Below are 18,320 nucleotides of genomic sequence, written 5' to 3' on the forward strand. Positions count from 1 at the left end.
TTTACCTTTTTAGTAAAAGGCGAGCTTTTAAGCCTGAGAAATCACCCCGTAAATGCACACGTTTAATTGCACATGTGTTAATATGTATGGTTACACAGTATTAAAAGACAGTGAAGAACGTGATTTACCTTTGTTCCCGCGTTTCATAAAAGGCGAGCTTTTAAGCCTGAGAAATCACCCCGTAAATGCATACGTTTAATTGCACGTGTTAATATGTATGCTTACACAGTATTAAAAGACACTCAAAAATTGACGTCATTTACCATCAGCCACGGTGCCTTCAGTTGTGAGAAGCAGATCATAGAATGATTGAAAATAGTTTTGCATTTACCTTTTTAGTAAAAGGCGAGCTTTTAAGCCTGAGAAATCACCCCGTAAATGCACACGTTTATTTGCACATGTGTTAATATGTATGGTTACACAGTATTAAAAGACAGTGAACAACGTCAGTTACCTTTGTTTCCGCGTTTGATAAAAGGCGAGCTTTTAAGCCTGAAAAATCACCCCGTAAATGCACACGTTTAATTGCACATGTGTTAATATGTATGCTTACACAGTATTAAAAGACAGTCAAAAATTAACGTCATTTACCTTCGTTCCCGCGTTTGACTCGTGCTGTAAATCTCTTCCTTGTTTTTAGGTCACGTGATTACGTAGGAGGCGTGATGACGCGATACGTGACTCCGCCTCCTCCATTACAGTATATGGACAAAAAAATATGTTCCAGTTATGACCATTACGCGTAGAATTTCGAAATGAAACCTGCCTAACTTTTGTAAGTAAGCTGTAAGGAATGAGCCTGCCAAATTTCAGCCTTCCACCTACACGGGAAGTTGGAGAATTAGTGATGAGTGAGTCAGTCAGTCAGTGAGTGAGTGAGTCAGTCAGTCAGTCAGTCAGTCAGTCAGTGAGGGCTTTGCCTTTTATTATTATAGATGAGCATGATACTAATTGTGATTGTTACGTATCGGATTTTTACTTGTCTCTCTATTATAAAAAAAAAATCCTGTGGGAGGAAATGACTAGGAGACGATATGTGATCTTCATGTTAAGATCATGGAAGACAAATAAAAGACCTGTGAGACGAAAGAGAATGGCCACGGAGCATCTCGCGGGGATATAGAACATAAGATTCTTGCAAGACATGCCCTACTTACAAGCAATATCAGAGCACGGCCAGCAAAAAATTAGCAGTGTAAAAGCACGCAGCACACACAGATCCAGGGGTCTCCATGCATATAAAGCGCATAAAGGACAATACATTATAAGTGAAACGTCGATGACTAAAAGATCGCATTAGCGCAAACAAAAGGAAATTAATCATCAGGACCAGGTGTAATTGAAAAAATAGCAGGACAAAGCGAGGTCAGAAATAAAAGGCAAAGAGCAGAAAACAAAAGTCTTTTTGCCTTCACATTATTCAACGCACAAAACGTAGATTTACACAATAATGAACCATATGCTATGAAAATCTGTGGTCCCGCAACAGTTGAAGCAACGACAAGTTTAATTTCAAAGAAAACACAATTCAGTCAGGTGTATATATATGATCGCGGAGAAGCGATCACAACGTGAGCAGCAGAGACATGAAGTGGCAAAAAGGACATCGGCTGTACAGCCCCCCCAACCCCCCCCCCCCCCCCCCCCCCCGACCCCCACTTCACAACACGAACAGTGTTATACGTCCTGCAAGAAAGAGATTTAACCACGGGGCCAGAAATAAAGGACATTGTTTTTACAACGTCACGCGAGACAAGGCAGTGAGCCATCATTTAAAACAAGTCCACAGACATCTAACCTAGCAGTTATTGGATTGCTTTTGGAAGACACGCATCATGTGCTCCCAGCTCTTAAAACAACGACATACAACAAGCAGAAAAGGCAGCTCGCAAGCAGCAGAAAGACAGCAGATGATCCGACGGCATATCCTTAGCGTGCGTTCAGCCGCAAACGGGGCCGGAAATAAAGGACAAGTATTGTTTTTACAAAAGTTTTTAAAGTAAAAGTGAAAATAATGCATATGTAACAATTCCCATGAAGATAACAATCTCTTTAAATTGTACAGTAATCCCTCCTCCATCGCGGGGGTTGCGTTCCAGAGCCACCCGCGAAATAAGAAAATCCGCGAAGTAGAAACCATATGTTTACAGTAATCCCTCGCTATATTGCGCTTCGCCTTTCGCGGCTTCACTCCATCGCGGATTTTATATGTAAGCATATTTAAATATATATCGTGGATTTTTTGCTGGTTCGCGGATTTCTGCGGACAATGGATCTTTTAATTTCTGGTACATGCTTCCTCAGTTGGTTTGCCCAGTTGATTTCATACAAGGGACGCTATTGGCAGATGGCTGAGAAGCTATCCAACTTACTTTTCTCCGTCTCTGTCTTGCGCTGACTTTCTCTGATCCTGACGTACGGGGATTGAGCAGGGGGGCTGTTCGCAAACCTAGACGATACGGACGCTCGTCTAAAAATGCTGAAAGATTATCTTTACGTTGCTACCTTCTGTGCAAGCTGCTTCCTGAAGCGACATGCTGCACAGTGCTTCGCATACTTAAAAGCTAAACAGCCCTATTGATTTGTTTGCTTTTTTTCTCTATCTCTCTGACATCTGCTCCTGACTTGAAGAGGAAGATATGTTTGCATTCTTTTAATTGTGAGACGGAACTGTCATCTCTGTCTTGTCATGGAGCACAGTTTAAACTTTTGAAAAAGAGACAAATGTTTGTTTGCAGTGTTTGAATAACGTTCCTGTCTCTCTACAACCTCCTGTGTTTCTGCGCAAATCTGTGACCCAAGCATGACAATATAAAAATAACCATATAAACATATGGTTTCTACTTCGCGGATTTTCTTATTTCGCGGGTGGCTCTGGAACGCAACCCCCGCGATGGAGGAGGGATTACTGTATATGGTTATTTTTATATTGTCATGCTTGGGTCACAGATTTGCGCAGAAACACAGGAGGTTGTAGAGAGACAGGAACGTTATTCAAACACTGCAAACAAACATTTGTCTCTTTTTCAAAAGTTTAAACTGTGCTCCATGACAAGACAGAGATGACCGTTCCGTCTCACAATTAAAAGAATGCAAACATATCTTCCTCTTCAAAGGAGTGCCCGTCAGGAGCATATAAAGTCACAGAGATAGAGAAAAGCAAACAAATCAATAGGGCTGTTTGGCTTAAGTATGCGAAGCACCGCGGCACAAAGCTGTTGAAGGCGGCAGCTCACACCCCCTCCGTCAGGAGCAGACAAAGAGAGAGAGAGAGAGAGTTTGTTTTTCAAGCAAAAATCAATACGTGCCCTTCGAGCTTTTAAGTATGCGAAGCAACGTGCAGCATGTCGTTTCAGGAAGCAGCTGCACAAAAGATAGCAACGTGAAGATAATCTTTCAGCATTTTTAGACGAGCGTTCGTATCGTCTAGGTGTGCGAACAGCCCCCCTGCTCAATCCCCCTACGTCAGGATCAGAGAAAGTCGGCGCAAGAGAGACAGAGAAAAGTAAGTTGGGTAGCTTCTCAGCCATCTGCCAATAGCATCCCTTGTATGAAATCAACTGGGCAAACCAACTGAGGAAGCATGTACCAGAAATTAAAAGACCTATTGTCCGCAGAAATCCGCAAACCAGCAAAAAATCCGCGATATATATTTAAATATGCTTACATATAAAATCCGCGATGGAGTGAAGCCGCGAAAGGCGAAGCGCGATATAGCGAGGGATTACTGTATATCCAGTAAACCAAACACGGGGGTGGGCGAGCAAAGCCCCCAAGTACACAAAATATAAATCAACCTTTATGCAGTCAAAAATCAGCCAGTTTGCTGGAAATTAATTAGTTGGTTGCCATTTTCTCTACTTTTTGAATGTTTGGATAGTTGTCTTTCTCCTTTAACAAACAAGTAATGCTAAAAGCAGAGTGTATCAATGTAGGCAGTATTCAACCACTGTTCCCTGAACTCAAACTTGCATAATTAGATTAGAGAGTAGAGATAGCAAAGATAAAAAATAACCAATTCAAATGCTTACCCATTTGAACAGCTGTCCCATTTTTTTTTTTATAATATATAGGCTGATCTATCTTGATTTCCTTATTCTGTCAGTATAATTGATATTTATCTGTAAAGTTTGTATATTTAATTTTTTTTATTATTTTACTTAGAACATTCTAAAATTGGTGTACTATACATTCAAGTTTTCTACTGTATGTTAGTACTTATAAGAATAAGTTTGGTTATAGAATTTATATGAAATCTGCCTTTAACAATAATGTTGGCAAATCAAACATTTCCTCTTGGAAATCCATTTTTTCAGGTTGTAAGTACCCAACCCATTTCAACAGTTCTGTTAAATATTTGTTTTACGTACAGCATATATTTCTCAATTACATTAAGAATTAATGACGGGAACCTGCAGGATCCTTCAGATTTTTTTTAAAGCTTTTCTTTTTAAAACTTTGTATACCTCATGTATTACTGAGAGTGGCTAGTTTGTTTTTATTATAAGGAACCATTTTATGACTTGTTGTACTTTAGTGAAAGCATAGCCAGATTTTGTAAGCCTTGTAGAGTAAATTGAAGTGGACTATAAAAAGGAAAAAGTCATGCCTGTGACCCAAGTCTACAAAGTATCCAGAAGAGTTGTTTTTGCTCTTTTTTGCAAGAAAACATTTAGCAATGAGTAATTGCTATGAATATTGTATATTTTTGCCTGTTGTCTTAACCATTTGAGGGGTAAAAAAAGCTCTTGGGATGTAGGACATTTAGGTGAAAGTGGCTTGAGTTGCAAAACGTACAGTTCTTAATTTGGTCTCCATTCTTATGTTCTGTTTAGATTTAAACCAGCCTGCACACATAATCTATACAAAAAATAATACACTGATATTTTTTGTTTTTACATTACATATTAACATATCTTTGTTATGTTGATCATGTTTATTTGTGTTAATTTATGTTTGTTTATAGTAATCGAAAAGCTTTTATTCATGTGTTAGCACCTTACCGTGAATGAGGAATCAGCATAGTGATTGTATGCCTAAATGAAGACCAGATCAATGTAGTATTTTACTCATTATTTAAATTTGACCTCGGACCAAAATAAAGAAGAGTGTTAACAACTTAAAACATGTTGAAATGAGAAACACAGAGAATGATTTAGATAGGCAGATGTTTCATGTTATAGGGCAGATGAAGTTTATTAAGGATTAACTGAGGCTGTGCAAGCTGCATTTCAGAATTTCTTTTTTATTCAACACCTTGAAAAGACTTTTGGCAGACTTATGCATATGTAATAGGATATCTCACTAAGTTTTTTGTGTGATCTAATATTTGATTTTAGAATTCTTAAAACACAATGACTGTTAGGTGCACATATTCAAGTGATACTTCTTGCTAGTTAATTTATATATGCAAATTTAGATCAAAACTGACTTTGCTTTTCTATGATTGAATACTATTCTTAAGTGTATATTGTATCTGCAAGATTAGCTCATTTCTTCTTTGACAAATTTGTGTTTGACATTTTAAAATATACATACTGTACGTTCTACATCTTAATTATGTTTTGCTTATTCAAGTGCTAAGTTCAGTTGTACAATGTTTTATTCATAAATGGAAGAATGTTATTCACAAACAAAGACTGTACATTTACACATCAGCTTTCTTGGTATAAATCCTCGAATGTTCTTGTCATAAACCTTGTAATTGAGTCTTTTAACATGATCCAGAATGCTAATATGTCATGTGGAAAAGGAAGAAAATTGTACTTTGTTATTGCTTTATGTTTCCATTCATAGGCTGAAATGGATATTATTGAGAAATTGGCTAAACTGATTCCATGTGACCATGAAGACCTGCTGAATATCACTCTGCGTCTTCTACTCAATCTGTCCTTTGATACCAACCTTAGGAACAAGATGGTGCAAGTGGGACTGCTGCCAAAACTAACTGCACTTATAGGTAACTTTCAAGCTTTACACCAGTTATCTGAATTTTAGTGTATTGCATTAAATTTGTAATAAAGTAGTTTTGCTTAACTTAGGTGTTTATTTACAGTCAGCAATTTTTTAACAATGCCAAAAATTTCATGAACATATAGAAGAAAACAATAATTAAAAATAAACCATGCTTAATTTTTCTGCTGGAGGGAAAATGTTTGTTGTACAGCTTTAGATTCAAGGTACTTCAGAAAGATTAGCTACAAGTTTGAAATGGTCAAACTTGAAAAGATAAGTTTTTGTATCTAGATGATACATCTTGAAGTGTGTTAGTTGTGTATGTCATAACATGGACAATTCAAAATTGTAGTAGTTTTCTTGCACAACAAATGTATGCCGTGTTCTTCTCATTTAACTCATTCATGTCGCACTTTGCTCCATATGCTTTTTGTCAATTTTCTGTAAGGCTTATAGAAAACATGGTTAATTCTGGGCCCAAATGATTTGTGATTTATAATGAAAATAATTTCATTTTTTAATAGGCTTCTTCTGCATTTTTTATTTGTTTGTTTGTTTATTTATTTGCCATCAGTATTGATCTAGTCTATTTACACCCTATAGAAATTCTAACTTAATTGTCTAGACTAAGGTGGCATTGTAAAGCAGTTGTTAGAATTCCTGCCTTACTGTTCCTGCCTTCTTAGAATTTCACACCGGACTACTGCCTGCAACATGTAAAGTCTACACATTCTTCCTGACTGTTTTTTTTTTTTGTTCTGATTTTTCCTGCCACAGCACAAAAACTTGCATTTTAGGGCAATCAGCTATCATAAATTGATTGTCTGTGTGTGTGTGTGTGTGTGTGTGTGTGTGTGTGTACACATGTTATAAGTGCTGGGTTGAATTTCTATTCACTACAGAGATGTTTCATGCTTTCTGGACAGTTTTGTGGGTGGGTTACACCAATACCATTTTATAACAGCTGATACTGATGCCAAATGCTTTGTTAAAGAATAAATGTATACAGAGTAACTGTGTGAAAAGGGATGTTAGATTTGTAGGAGAAAGACTTCTATTACTTAAATCACTAAGTAAAACTTTTATTGGCAAATCTTTGAAAAATTGCTAGTTATTAACATCAATATAGCTGTTAAAATAACAAGCATTGAGAAGTGTAAATCAGGGCCTGAATTTAATTTTTGGTTAGGTGTTTCCTTCCATCTAATAAGATGGGAGAATTTTATAGATCTGGTGGTGATTTAAAAACAAGAGTTCTTGTGTACTCACCATAATTTGTGCCTTGCCGCTTTTAGAAACCACAATTTGCATTGTGTAACTTTTAACATTTCCCAAGTTGTGTGCATCAATAATCAAATATAGTTTTTAAAAAGCACAACTATTCTAAAAGGTTACCTAATAACTATATAGTACAATGTTTATCAAGTTTATCTTTAGTTATATATCCCCATTAAAAGAATTAGATATGCTGCCACTTTCTATGCTCTATTCTGTGACTAACTGACTAGAGTCAGAAAAAGCACATATATTCAAATACATAATTTAGAACCATTACAAATGATGTAAATCATACTAAAACATATTGACACTGTTCACATGTACATGTATTACGATCTTGATTTATGAGGTAACAAATTACCTCTCATTCATTTGTTTTGGATGACCCATTCATTAGGAGCCATCTGAATTTTTTTTTATTTCTGGTGGAGACCAGGCTAAATGCAAATGATCTGAGACTGCTCTGAACTTACTCCCCAGAATTGTAGCTTTTTTAGCATGTCAGGATAGGGGGGCAGGTTGGCAATGATTTTTAGGAATTTTAAGTGCAGCTTATTACCTGTGGATTTTTATTTAAGTTTTGAGTTACTGCTGGTCATGGTGGATCTGCTTCATCCAGTGCATTGTGCAGTAATATATAGACTTCTGAATTCATGTAAGGATTTTATTCGAGAATTCTAAGGATTCCCTTCGTCTGTTATCATTAGACCATATTTTAATAATGTTTACTGCTCTACTAAACTACTAGTCATAGACTTTTTATGTCTTTTTTAGTCTTTCCACTTGACTCTGTCAGTTAAACACCCAACTTATGATCATAGATACACTTTAGACCTAGTTCTTTCCTGTGTGTTTTTTTTTTTTTTTTTGTTGGTGATGTAGTAATGTATAATACCCGCCTCTTTTATCATAGTCCTATTGTATTTGATACCAGCTTGTGCTTTTGTTATAACTGTACTTCTTCAGTATATCCTTCTGTAATGCCCAAATGACTAGTCTGTATACTAGCATAATTGAAACCTCTACACATCTTGATATTAAGGATCTGGTTAATCAGTTTAACTAAAATAATCTTGATATTTTGAATGCTGTAGCTCCTCTTAAAATAAAAAAGCACCAAGCTAAGAGCGCCAAATTGGATTGATGATGCCATCCGTTCTCTTAGGAAAGCATGTAGGAAGAAGAAGAAATGGCAGGTATTTCATGATATTTTAAAAGACTGGGCAAATTTTATCTGGCTCTAAAAACAACCAGAAAAGAAATATATTTTTCTGATATTATTTCAAAGAACAGCCATAGACTCCGGGTTTTGTTTAGTATTATTCATGGAATACTTAGTCCACCTGCGAATATTGGTAAAACTGGATCATCCTTCACTTGCAACTTCTTAGTAAGTAAAATTGATTCTATTAGATCAATGATTGTACCTCCAACGTGTAGCCCAGTTGAGCCAATTAGGCAACGGCTGTTATTAGCTAGTTTCAGCCAGTGACAGTTTTCGTACTTAACTAACTGGATCACTCAAATGAAACCGTTTTCCTCTGTTGTGATATCATGCGTGCCAGTCTCTTTAAGGAGGTTTTTGAAACAACAGGTCCTAGTGTTTTTTGCAGTCATAAACAATTATTTAATGACTGGCTTAGTCCCAGCATGGTGTGAACTTGCTGTGATTCAGCCATTACTGAAGAAGGCAAACCTAGACCCGTCTCTTCGTAAAAATTTTCACCAAAGTTCAAATTTACCTTTTTTGCCAAAATTCTTTTACTTGCTGTCAGCAGTTAATTCAAGGAAATGTGTTTTTCTAAATCAATTTTGACACAGTTGAACATGATATCTTGATTGACTGTGTTGAACAAGAAGTTCAAGGATGCTGCACTTGGGTGGTTTTCAGCTTATCTCAAGAGGAGGACATGTGTGTTTGGGGACTCATTATCCATTGTAGCTCTTGTTACTTGTGGGGATCCATTTTGAGACCTGTTCTTTTTACTTTCTGCAAGACTTTGTAGGCTTATAAGAAACTGTAATATTGCATATCACTGCTATGCTAATGATAGCCATATTTACCTTTCTTTAAATCTGGTAAGAATGCTTCAGTAACTTACCTTTATCAATACCATGCATATATTGAATGTTGGATGGCAAAAAATTTTCTCCAGTTAAATTATTTTAACACAGATATTTGGTCCTTCTACATCCACTAATATTATTGCAAATAATATAGGACCATTCCATATACAGTGGAACCTCAGGTCACGAACGTCTCGGACCACATACAAATCAGATTACGACCAAAACGTTTTGCATCTGTTCACGACCACACACTCGGTTCCTCACTTTTGAGGAAGCTACAAGAGCATATTTTTCAGCCCCAAGCAAGAGTGTAGCTCTATTATAGCTTTTCATTCACTCAACAGGAAAAGAAAGAGAATGACAGGTGATAAACTTGAAATGCTCCTTTTTCTCAAAAGAGAATTTGTCAGTTCAATTGACATCATTCAGTTTCATTCTGTTGTTAGATGTATTTATTTATTTATTTTTTTAATATTTGGAGGATTGTTACATGTTTCCTATGCTGAAATTGTGTGTATACAGGATATGTGTAATGAATCTTTTAAAATAAACAGCATTGTGCAGTGTTTAAATTTTTGATTATTTGTTGCAACCTGTAAGGAATCCCTGTACTATTTACTTATGGGGTTGTAATCTGGAGTTTTATGCTTTTAAGATGATTGAAGGCGGTCAGAAATATGAAAACTTTTTCAGTTTGTTGGATTAAGGGATACCTTACTGATTCCAAACTCTGCTAGTTTGGACTTTTCTAAGCAGTTTATTTTCTTTTACTTGTGCACAGCATTAAATGAATGCACGATTATAAAATGGATTGCAGGAAAAATATATGCTTATTGCACAATAAGTAAATGAAGGATATATTCCATAGCAACTTTCAATAACTCAGATGAATAGATGAGCAAGCAAGCAGACAGCGATTTATTTGATATATTTTTAAAGGATCCGTGAACAATATGATGATAATTGCTGAACTGGCGGTATTCTACATTCCAAGAATTGAGGACTTGCATTATGACATGTTTTTAATTTGTCTGATATGTTGATTGATAGTACTTAAGAATGAAATGCAGTAGCAGATAAAACAAACAAACTAAAAAGAATTTAGTTTGAGTAATACAGGTTTTAAATGTTCTTTTAAGTCACAGTTTAATTAATAAGCTGACATATTATTGCATAGCATCATAATTACTCCAATCATGGGATGTTAAAAATGGCAACCACAGTTTCAGCAAACAAAAGATGATGCCAAGCATGGCAACCAGTTTTAGTAGTTAATTGACAAGGGTCATTCCCTTTCTCCTGTACAATTTAAATGTAATTAGACATACTTGGCACAAACTGTACAGTACACTGAACTTGGATAAAGTAACTTTTGGAATGATAACATCATTTGTAACAAAAACAATAACTGCACAGCTTCTGTAAATGTTGCCATTTTAAAGTGTAATAGGCTGTGATTTTAAATTATTGTCAATTTAACTACGTTGTCCTGCTCTTTGGAAGCAGCAGAAGTGAATGTGAGTCTGCTTTGTTGATTTATTGCGTATTTATCTCTGGAGTAGTTGGATAAGTGCTATATTGTCTTTTCCTACATGCTGGTATGAGAAATAACATTTATTTTTATGTTACATGTTGAAAATCATGTTGGTCAAACTCTGCAGGTGAAAATTCAAATAATCCAAGCAACACTAGGTTTTTAAGATGTCATTTTTTTACATTTTTTTTTAACCAAGCAATAGATCATGACTTAAAACTGGTTAATAACCATGAAATCTCTTAAGAAAATGATAATATATTAGATTCTACATCTGCACTTGGCCAGTATTCTTTTCATGGATAAGGGATGCACTTCTGTGCACAATTATTCATTAGGCATACATTATAAGTTAACTTATAATTTTAAATTATCATTGCATAGGATTGTGAGTGAATGTGTTTTATTACTGGGTGGTGAAACCTGATACTGTGAGACATTGAAATGAAACGAATAGTTCTAAAATTATTTGTGCATAGTATTATTGTAGTTGGGATTAAAAATCTGGAATTTCTTATTTTTTCCTTATTTTTGCAATTTTTTGAATTATAAATGCCTGATACAGTAAATTATAATAATAGTGAGATGTGTTACACTGTATCTGTGAATCTGTATGGAATGGTCCATACAGCACTTCCATGTAAATTACACTTTAGTGATACCACAGGAAACCATTCAATGGAAAACATTTTACTGTAAAATACTGCTGATTTAAACTGTACTATAATATGCAATCAGATACATTAACTTATCTAATAAATATAATAAACACTCCCGCTGAGCAATTTAGAGGAGCTGGAGTGACCAGAAGTGTAGACGACTCGCCGTGTAAGTCCTTGGAAGGCAGCAGGAGTCAGGGAGGCTTGGGAAGGTTGAGCCCCAGCGTGAGCATCCTGTCCTTTGGGGAACCCGAGTCTCGGTCCGGCGGATCAGCTGTATGGAGCCAGGAGACTGAAAGCTACCGGACCAGAAGGAAAGTCAGCTGCACCTGCAGGTCGGGCGACCTGTTACACAGCCCGTATGGGAGAAGCAGGGGAGCCACCAGTTAAAAGGAGAAAGCACCAGATTTTTAAAGAAGGGACGGCTAGTTTTAAAGGAATTATTTTTTGGATTTTTAACCTCCACTTTTATTCACCCTGTTTTTATGGATTATTTATTTATGGAACTTTGATGCACTGCTCTTTAGTTGGACACTGTTTTGATTTTGATTTTGGTTTTGATTTTTGTTAACAAAAGCACTTGCACCTTTCGCACCATCCCCTTGTTCAGTCCGATTTGTCCCCATCAGACCAGCTCATCCGGTTAAATTACTGACGGTGTTGGGTTGAGATGCTCCCAGAAGAGTGGTGGGAGCATGGAACAGGACCTGCACCGTCACAGTCTCACATAATAATCATTGTTGCATTATTGAAATGAATTAATGAGTGGAGCCAGAGATTGAGGAAGTTGCCCCATAAAATCATGATTCAAAAATGAACCCCAAAAATTTCACACATATTACTGTTACTATAGCACTATTTCACCTTTGTAACACTACGATTTTTTTTTCTTTTTTTAACCTTTCGGCCTGTCCTGCCTTTACATTCTGTCTTGTTTGTAAAAATGAACCATTTTTTTGTATAAGATGTAAGTGACTATTAAATGGGCCGATCTACCCAACATTAAAACACAGAAGTTACACTGGCTCAAAATAAAAAGCATGTTAGTAAAATAATTTGAATGTATGCAAAACTTGCCAAATTTCTCCTCACAGTAATGACAGTGCTACTGTTGATTTCATGAAGGGTAGTGAAAACATAAAAAATGTGTGACTAGCCAGCAATGATCAACCAAGCATCACAAGAATTCTGCTACAATTTTGTTAGATGATATTGAAAGTGCTCACCACAAACCTGGTAAATTGTTCTCATTGGGCCTTCATTGTCAAAACATACGAAATTTATTGTGCAGCACTAAAGAATAGAGAAAAAGATTCAGCATGAGAATTATCAAAGCCATATTTTTTGATCTTTACTACAGTGATGTTCAAAACACATTTCTGAAAAAACAGCATTAAACAGTTACTATACAGTTAGTTATTTGCTAGCCTTGTGGGACCAGACTTGATTCTCCGGTCTAAAAGTGTGTAGAAAAGTGCGTAGTGAATAGTGGTGAAATCCTGTACTGCAAAAGCTATACCCACAGGGCTTCTTCCTAAAACATTTGCCCCCAATTTCCCAGTCTGTGTTTTAATCCACCAAGATTTCAGGGAGAGAGTAAAAGATACTGAACAAAAATTTTGATTCTGAGAGAAAATAAAAAAGCTAAAATTGTTGTTATCCATTCAGAAGCTCAGTAGCACAAGGTAACTGCTTAATAATTTGCATGTTGTAATGAGGAATGCGACAGTGTAGATAGACACAAACCACAACCCTTGCAGCTACTGAAATCCACACTTTTGAGAAGTACCTCTGTCTGCTATGGTATGTTTTTTTTGTCATTTTAACTATTACATCACTACATGACATACCAACAGCAAATAGAGTTTAGATAAGCATTTTGTGGTCTATGGATGTAGAACACATTAAAACGCTGCGGCTATTTTGTCGTAACGTTTGTATTTCCAGTTAGACAGTAATGTTACATTTCTTTAGTTATTAATTTTAGAAATGCAGTTGAAGGTGTGTGTTGTGAAGTTTTGTCTGTGCTTAACAGTTGTTGTTAGGCAGATTTGTTGATTCTGGTGGTGTTTTGAGTACTAAAATCAGCATCTCCTATGCCTCTCTTTTTGTGCAGCCCTTACAACCAAGAGCACACGCAGCACTGCGACAACATATCATTCAAGTTTACCATTCATCTATTGATGCCATTGAGTGCCAATGTATAATCTGATGCTACCAAAAAGCTTTTTCCTTGCATCAGGTTATGTTTATTTTTAAAATATGTTCCAACCCAGTTTTTAGCAAAATTCACTCATGGTTGTCTCCAGATATATAATTTATACATCCTGGCTTCAGCAAGACTAGATGTTTGCAATGGTTTGGTGTATCCTGCTTAATATAAAGTATTGGTTCAAGGTTATCATACAGAAATTGGCACACGTGTAAACATGAATAAGGATTTGACAGTATTTCTGCCAGAAACGATCCTAAATAAGACAGATAAAGAAAAAAAAGAGAAAACATGTATAAATGAAAAGATGAAATGATATGTAACGGTATTCTGGTAATATTCTACTGTAGAACTGGAGGAATGAGAAGGGAAAAAGGTAGTAAAACCGGTGCAGAATAAGAAGGGAAAGAAGGAGTTAAACTAAAATGTAGTTGATTTTGAATATTACTTTTAATAATTACTTCATGCAATGTGAAGGTGTATTAATTTCCATTAATTTTGCGTTGTTTTTTATTGCTTTATTCATTTCTCTCTCATTATTTTTTATTTTTGTTTATCCTTCCTGTGCCTTTTTCTTTCTGTACTTGTTTACCCATTTTAATTTTCAAAACTTACTGTATTCATGGTTTGAGACAAAAAGAATAGACTTAATAATATAATTATTTTACTTTTATCATAATTATTTTGAATTATTATCATTATTTGTACTTTTTTCTGTTTATTTTTTCTTAGCTGTTATAGTCCTTTTAATTTGTTCTATATTAACTTATAATTTATTAATTTACTATTGTAATCCATATATTTACTATCATTATAGTAAGGTTTTACCTTACAAATATGAAATTTGTTTAGTTTTATATTTACAGCTAACAACCTGCCCAATATTTGTAATCTTTTCACGTATCAGTTAATTACTAACAATTGTTGATTAATTAATTAATAGTCCTTGTTAAGAAGTAAATTGTAGTGAATACTAGTTTTAGTGTCTGTAAGTAATATAAAAGGTAATTATTTATTTCTTAGTAAGTGTTCAATAGAGGATTATCAGTATATGGGAAGACTGCTGTATTTTTTACTTGCTATGCTCAATGGCACATCAAAGGAAATAGTGACAGTCTATAGAGTGCAGTACTGTTCCTCACCTTTAGTGATGGCTGCTATGTATTCATCCTTATTAAAACTAGTTTGTTTTATTTGCAGTTTAAAAAATGTAAAACAAAAAAATTGAAGTTCAAAAATTCAAATTTAGGATGTTTTATGTTCTTGTTCATATGTGCAGAATTGCCATAACCTGAGAGCCTCCTATAATCTTTATGCTGTATATAATGCAAAGTTCACTGACTCACTCAAAAACATTATTTCCCTGTTTAGTTAAAAAGCTGAAATTTGGCAGGATGCTAATTCTAGGGAAGTAGGAATCTGCTAAGAAAGGACTTTTCGATATATATCAATATTTAGTGAAAATCCCAACACCCCCGGAAAAACTAAAAAGAAATGTTGAGCACATAACCAAAACAGAAACTTTTTTCATGTACAGTGATCCCTCGCTATATCGCGCTTCGCCTTTCGCGGCTTCACTCCATCGCGGATTTTATATGTAAGCATATTTAAATATATATCGCGGATTTTTTGCTGGTTCGCGGATTTCTGCGGACAATGGGTCTTTTAATTTCTGGTACATGCTTCCTCAGTTGGTTTGCCCAGTTGATTTCATACAAGGGACGCTATTGGTAGATGGCTAGATTGCTTGCTTTTCTCTCTCTCTTGCGCTGACTTTCACTGATCCTGACGTATGGGGATTGAGCAGGGGGGCTGTTCGCACACCTAGACGATACGGACGCTCGTCTAAAAATGCTGAAAGATTATCTTCACGTTGCTATCTTTTGTGCAGCTGCTTCCTGAAATGACATGCTGCACGGTGCTTCGCATACTTAAAAGCTCGAAGGGCACGTATTGATTTTTGACTGAAAAACAAACTCTGTCTCTCTCTATCTCTCTCTGTCTCTCTCTCCCTCCCTGCTCCTGACGGAGGGGGGTGTGAGCTGCCGCCTTCAAAAGCTTTGTGCCGCGGTGCTTCGCATACTTAAAAGCCAAACAGGCCTATTGATTTGTTTGCTAGAGATTGTTTTCTCTATCTATGTGACATTCTGTGCTCCTGACACGCACTCCTTTGAAGAGGAAGATATGTTTGCATTCTTTTAATTGTGAGACAGAACTGTCATCTCTGTCTTGTCATGGAGCACAGTTTAACCTTTTGAAAAAGAGACAAATGTTTGTTTGCAGTGTTTGAATAACGTTCCTGTCTCTCTACAACCTCCTGTGTTTCTTCGCAAATCTGTGACCCAAGCATGACAATATAAAAATAACCATATAAACATATGGTTTCTACTTCGCGGATTTTCTTATTTCGCAGGTGGCTCTGGAGCGCAACCCCCGCGATGGAGGAGGGATTACTGTAATGACAAAAAGCTGACATGAAGTGTATAATGTGTGAAGTTTTGAGTAGTGAGCTGCTTTCCTTGCCTTGCATTTCCTGTCATCCTGCATTTACATGGACCGTTGTAGACACGGAACACACATGAAATGTATGTATTCCAAATAACATTATATTATTTACCCAATGCAATTCCAGACACCTCACTCCGAGATATACAGACTTGAGCTGGGAGAACTTCAGCTGCGTCAGTGGGGGATGGGATAGCAGGCTGCTTGCTGCCTGTGCTGATTGACACATTTACAAAACAAAGGTGCTAATGAAGAGGTGCAAAGGAATTTAAGGTGGCCCGGCATTCCGACTTTTTTCGTAGGCTTCAGGGATTCTACATTAGTGTTAATCAGCAAGGATCAGTTTCGGTTGCAAAGATACTGGACTGGCCAAATATTCCACTCCAGCTATACAAAGAAAACTAGAGGTGTGGGAATCTCAATTCATAGAACAATTTCATTTGCAGTATCAAATGTAGTATCTGATCCTGAAGAGCGATATGTGATGGTGATGGGTAATTTATTTAATTGTAAAGTGATTTTGATAAATATATGCGCACCCAATGTGAATGATAGAGACTTCATCCATAACTTATTTGCATCCATTCCTTACTTGAACACTCATACAATTATAAAGGTAGGAAACTTTAATTGTGCTTTAAATTCAGACATGGGTAGGTTTTCAACTACAGGAGCAATAACATCTGATATTGCAAAAATAATCACACAGTTTTTAATAGATTATAACTTATCAGACCCATGGAGATTTCTAAATCCATACTTAAGAGCATATTTCTTCTTCTCACCAGTAAATCATTGCTACTCAAGAACTGATTATTTCTTTAAAAATTGGAAACCAAGAAGGCCTCAGAGTTAATCTGTGAAATTACCAGAATAGATGAAGAACACGCCTATTTAATGTAATATTCACCCAAAAAGTCTAACACTACGTAGATCTTATTATCTTTGGATGCAGAGAAAGCATTTGATATGGTTGAATGGGACTACCTATTCACAACATTGCATAAATTTGGGTTTGGCCCAAAGAAATGTGCATAGATCAAACTACTGTATACCAGTCCAGAAGCTTAATTTTGTATTAACAACATTATTTAAGACTACTTCAAACTAGAACGTGGTACTAGAAAATGATGCCCCTTGTCACCACTGCTATTTGCAATCGCCATTGAGCCATTGGCTGTTCACTTTTAAAAATGCATCAGAGATAAAGGGGATTTTCAGTGAAGGACTTGAACAGAAAATATTACTATATGCAGATGATATGGTACTGTATATATCAGAGCCACAAAATTCTGTGCCTGCAGCCCCAACTGCACTAGCAGAATTTCAAAAGATATCCGGACTCAAAATGAATTTGAACAAAACTGTACTTTTTCCAGTGAAATCCCTAGGAAACAACAATAGATTGGGCACCTTCCCTTTTATCATTGCAGATCAGTTTAAATATCAAGGGGTAAACATTACAAGTAAATATAAGCCACTTTTTCAACAAGATGTGCATAGATGGTCTACCCCTCCATCTTACTTTAGCAGAAAGAATTAACGCTATCAAGATAAATATCCTCTCTAAGCTTTTAAAACATCCCCATATACATTAACAAATCATTTTTTAAGAAATTACATTCAATCATAACTTCATTTATTTGAAATTCAAAATATCCACACTTCCAAAGGGCAACCCTATAATGACCTAAATCAGAAGGTGGCATGCCTGTACCTAATTTTCAATTTTATTACTGGGTGGCAAAAATACAAGCCATAAAAACCTGAATATTGACATAAATAGATGAGCACACACTAGCTTTTTCTGCAATAGAAATGAAATCCTTCAGTACTGCTGTATATTCCTTGCTTTGTACACCAGTAAATATAAGGTACATTGGAACCTCAGTTTACGAGTAACTTGGTTTACGAGTGTTTTGCAAGACGAGCAAAAATTTTTAATAAATTTTGACTTGATAAACGTGTGAGGTCTTGCAGTACGAGTAGTATGTATATGCTTTGTCTGCTGAGCGTCATGTGATCACAACTGAGCTGATGGTGTTCTCCCTCTCTTGCTGCAGGATTGTGGGCAATTTTCTCCTATTCTCCGTCTGAGTCGGTGTGC

General features: G+C 36.0%; 1 protein-coding gene across 1 annotated transcript in view; it reads left to right on the forward strand.

Moving 5' to 3' along the window:
- Positions 1–18,320, forward strand: part of kifap3a (kinesin-associated protein 3a) — a 145,123-nt gene that overhangs the window by 30,948 nt on the left and 95,855 nt on the right. The window contains exon 10 of the mRNA XM_051932977.1: positions 5,797–5,959. Coding sequence (XP_051788937.1) covers positions 5,797–5,959 — 163 coding nt within the window. The remainder of the gene's footprint in view (positions 1–5,796; positions 5,960–18,320) is intronic.

The sequence above is a fragment of the Erpetoichthys calabaricus genome, chromosome 10 (genome assembly GCF_900747795.2).
Source record: "Erpetoichthys calabaricus chromosome 10, fErpCal1.3, whole genome shotgun sequence".
Taxonomy (NCBI): domain Eukaryota; kingdom Metazoa; phylum Chordata; class Cladistia; order Polypteriformes; family Polypteridae; genus Erpetoichthys; species Erpetoichthys calabaricus.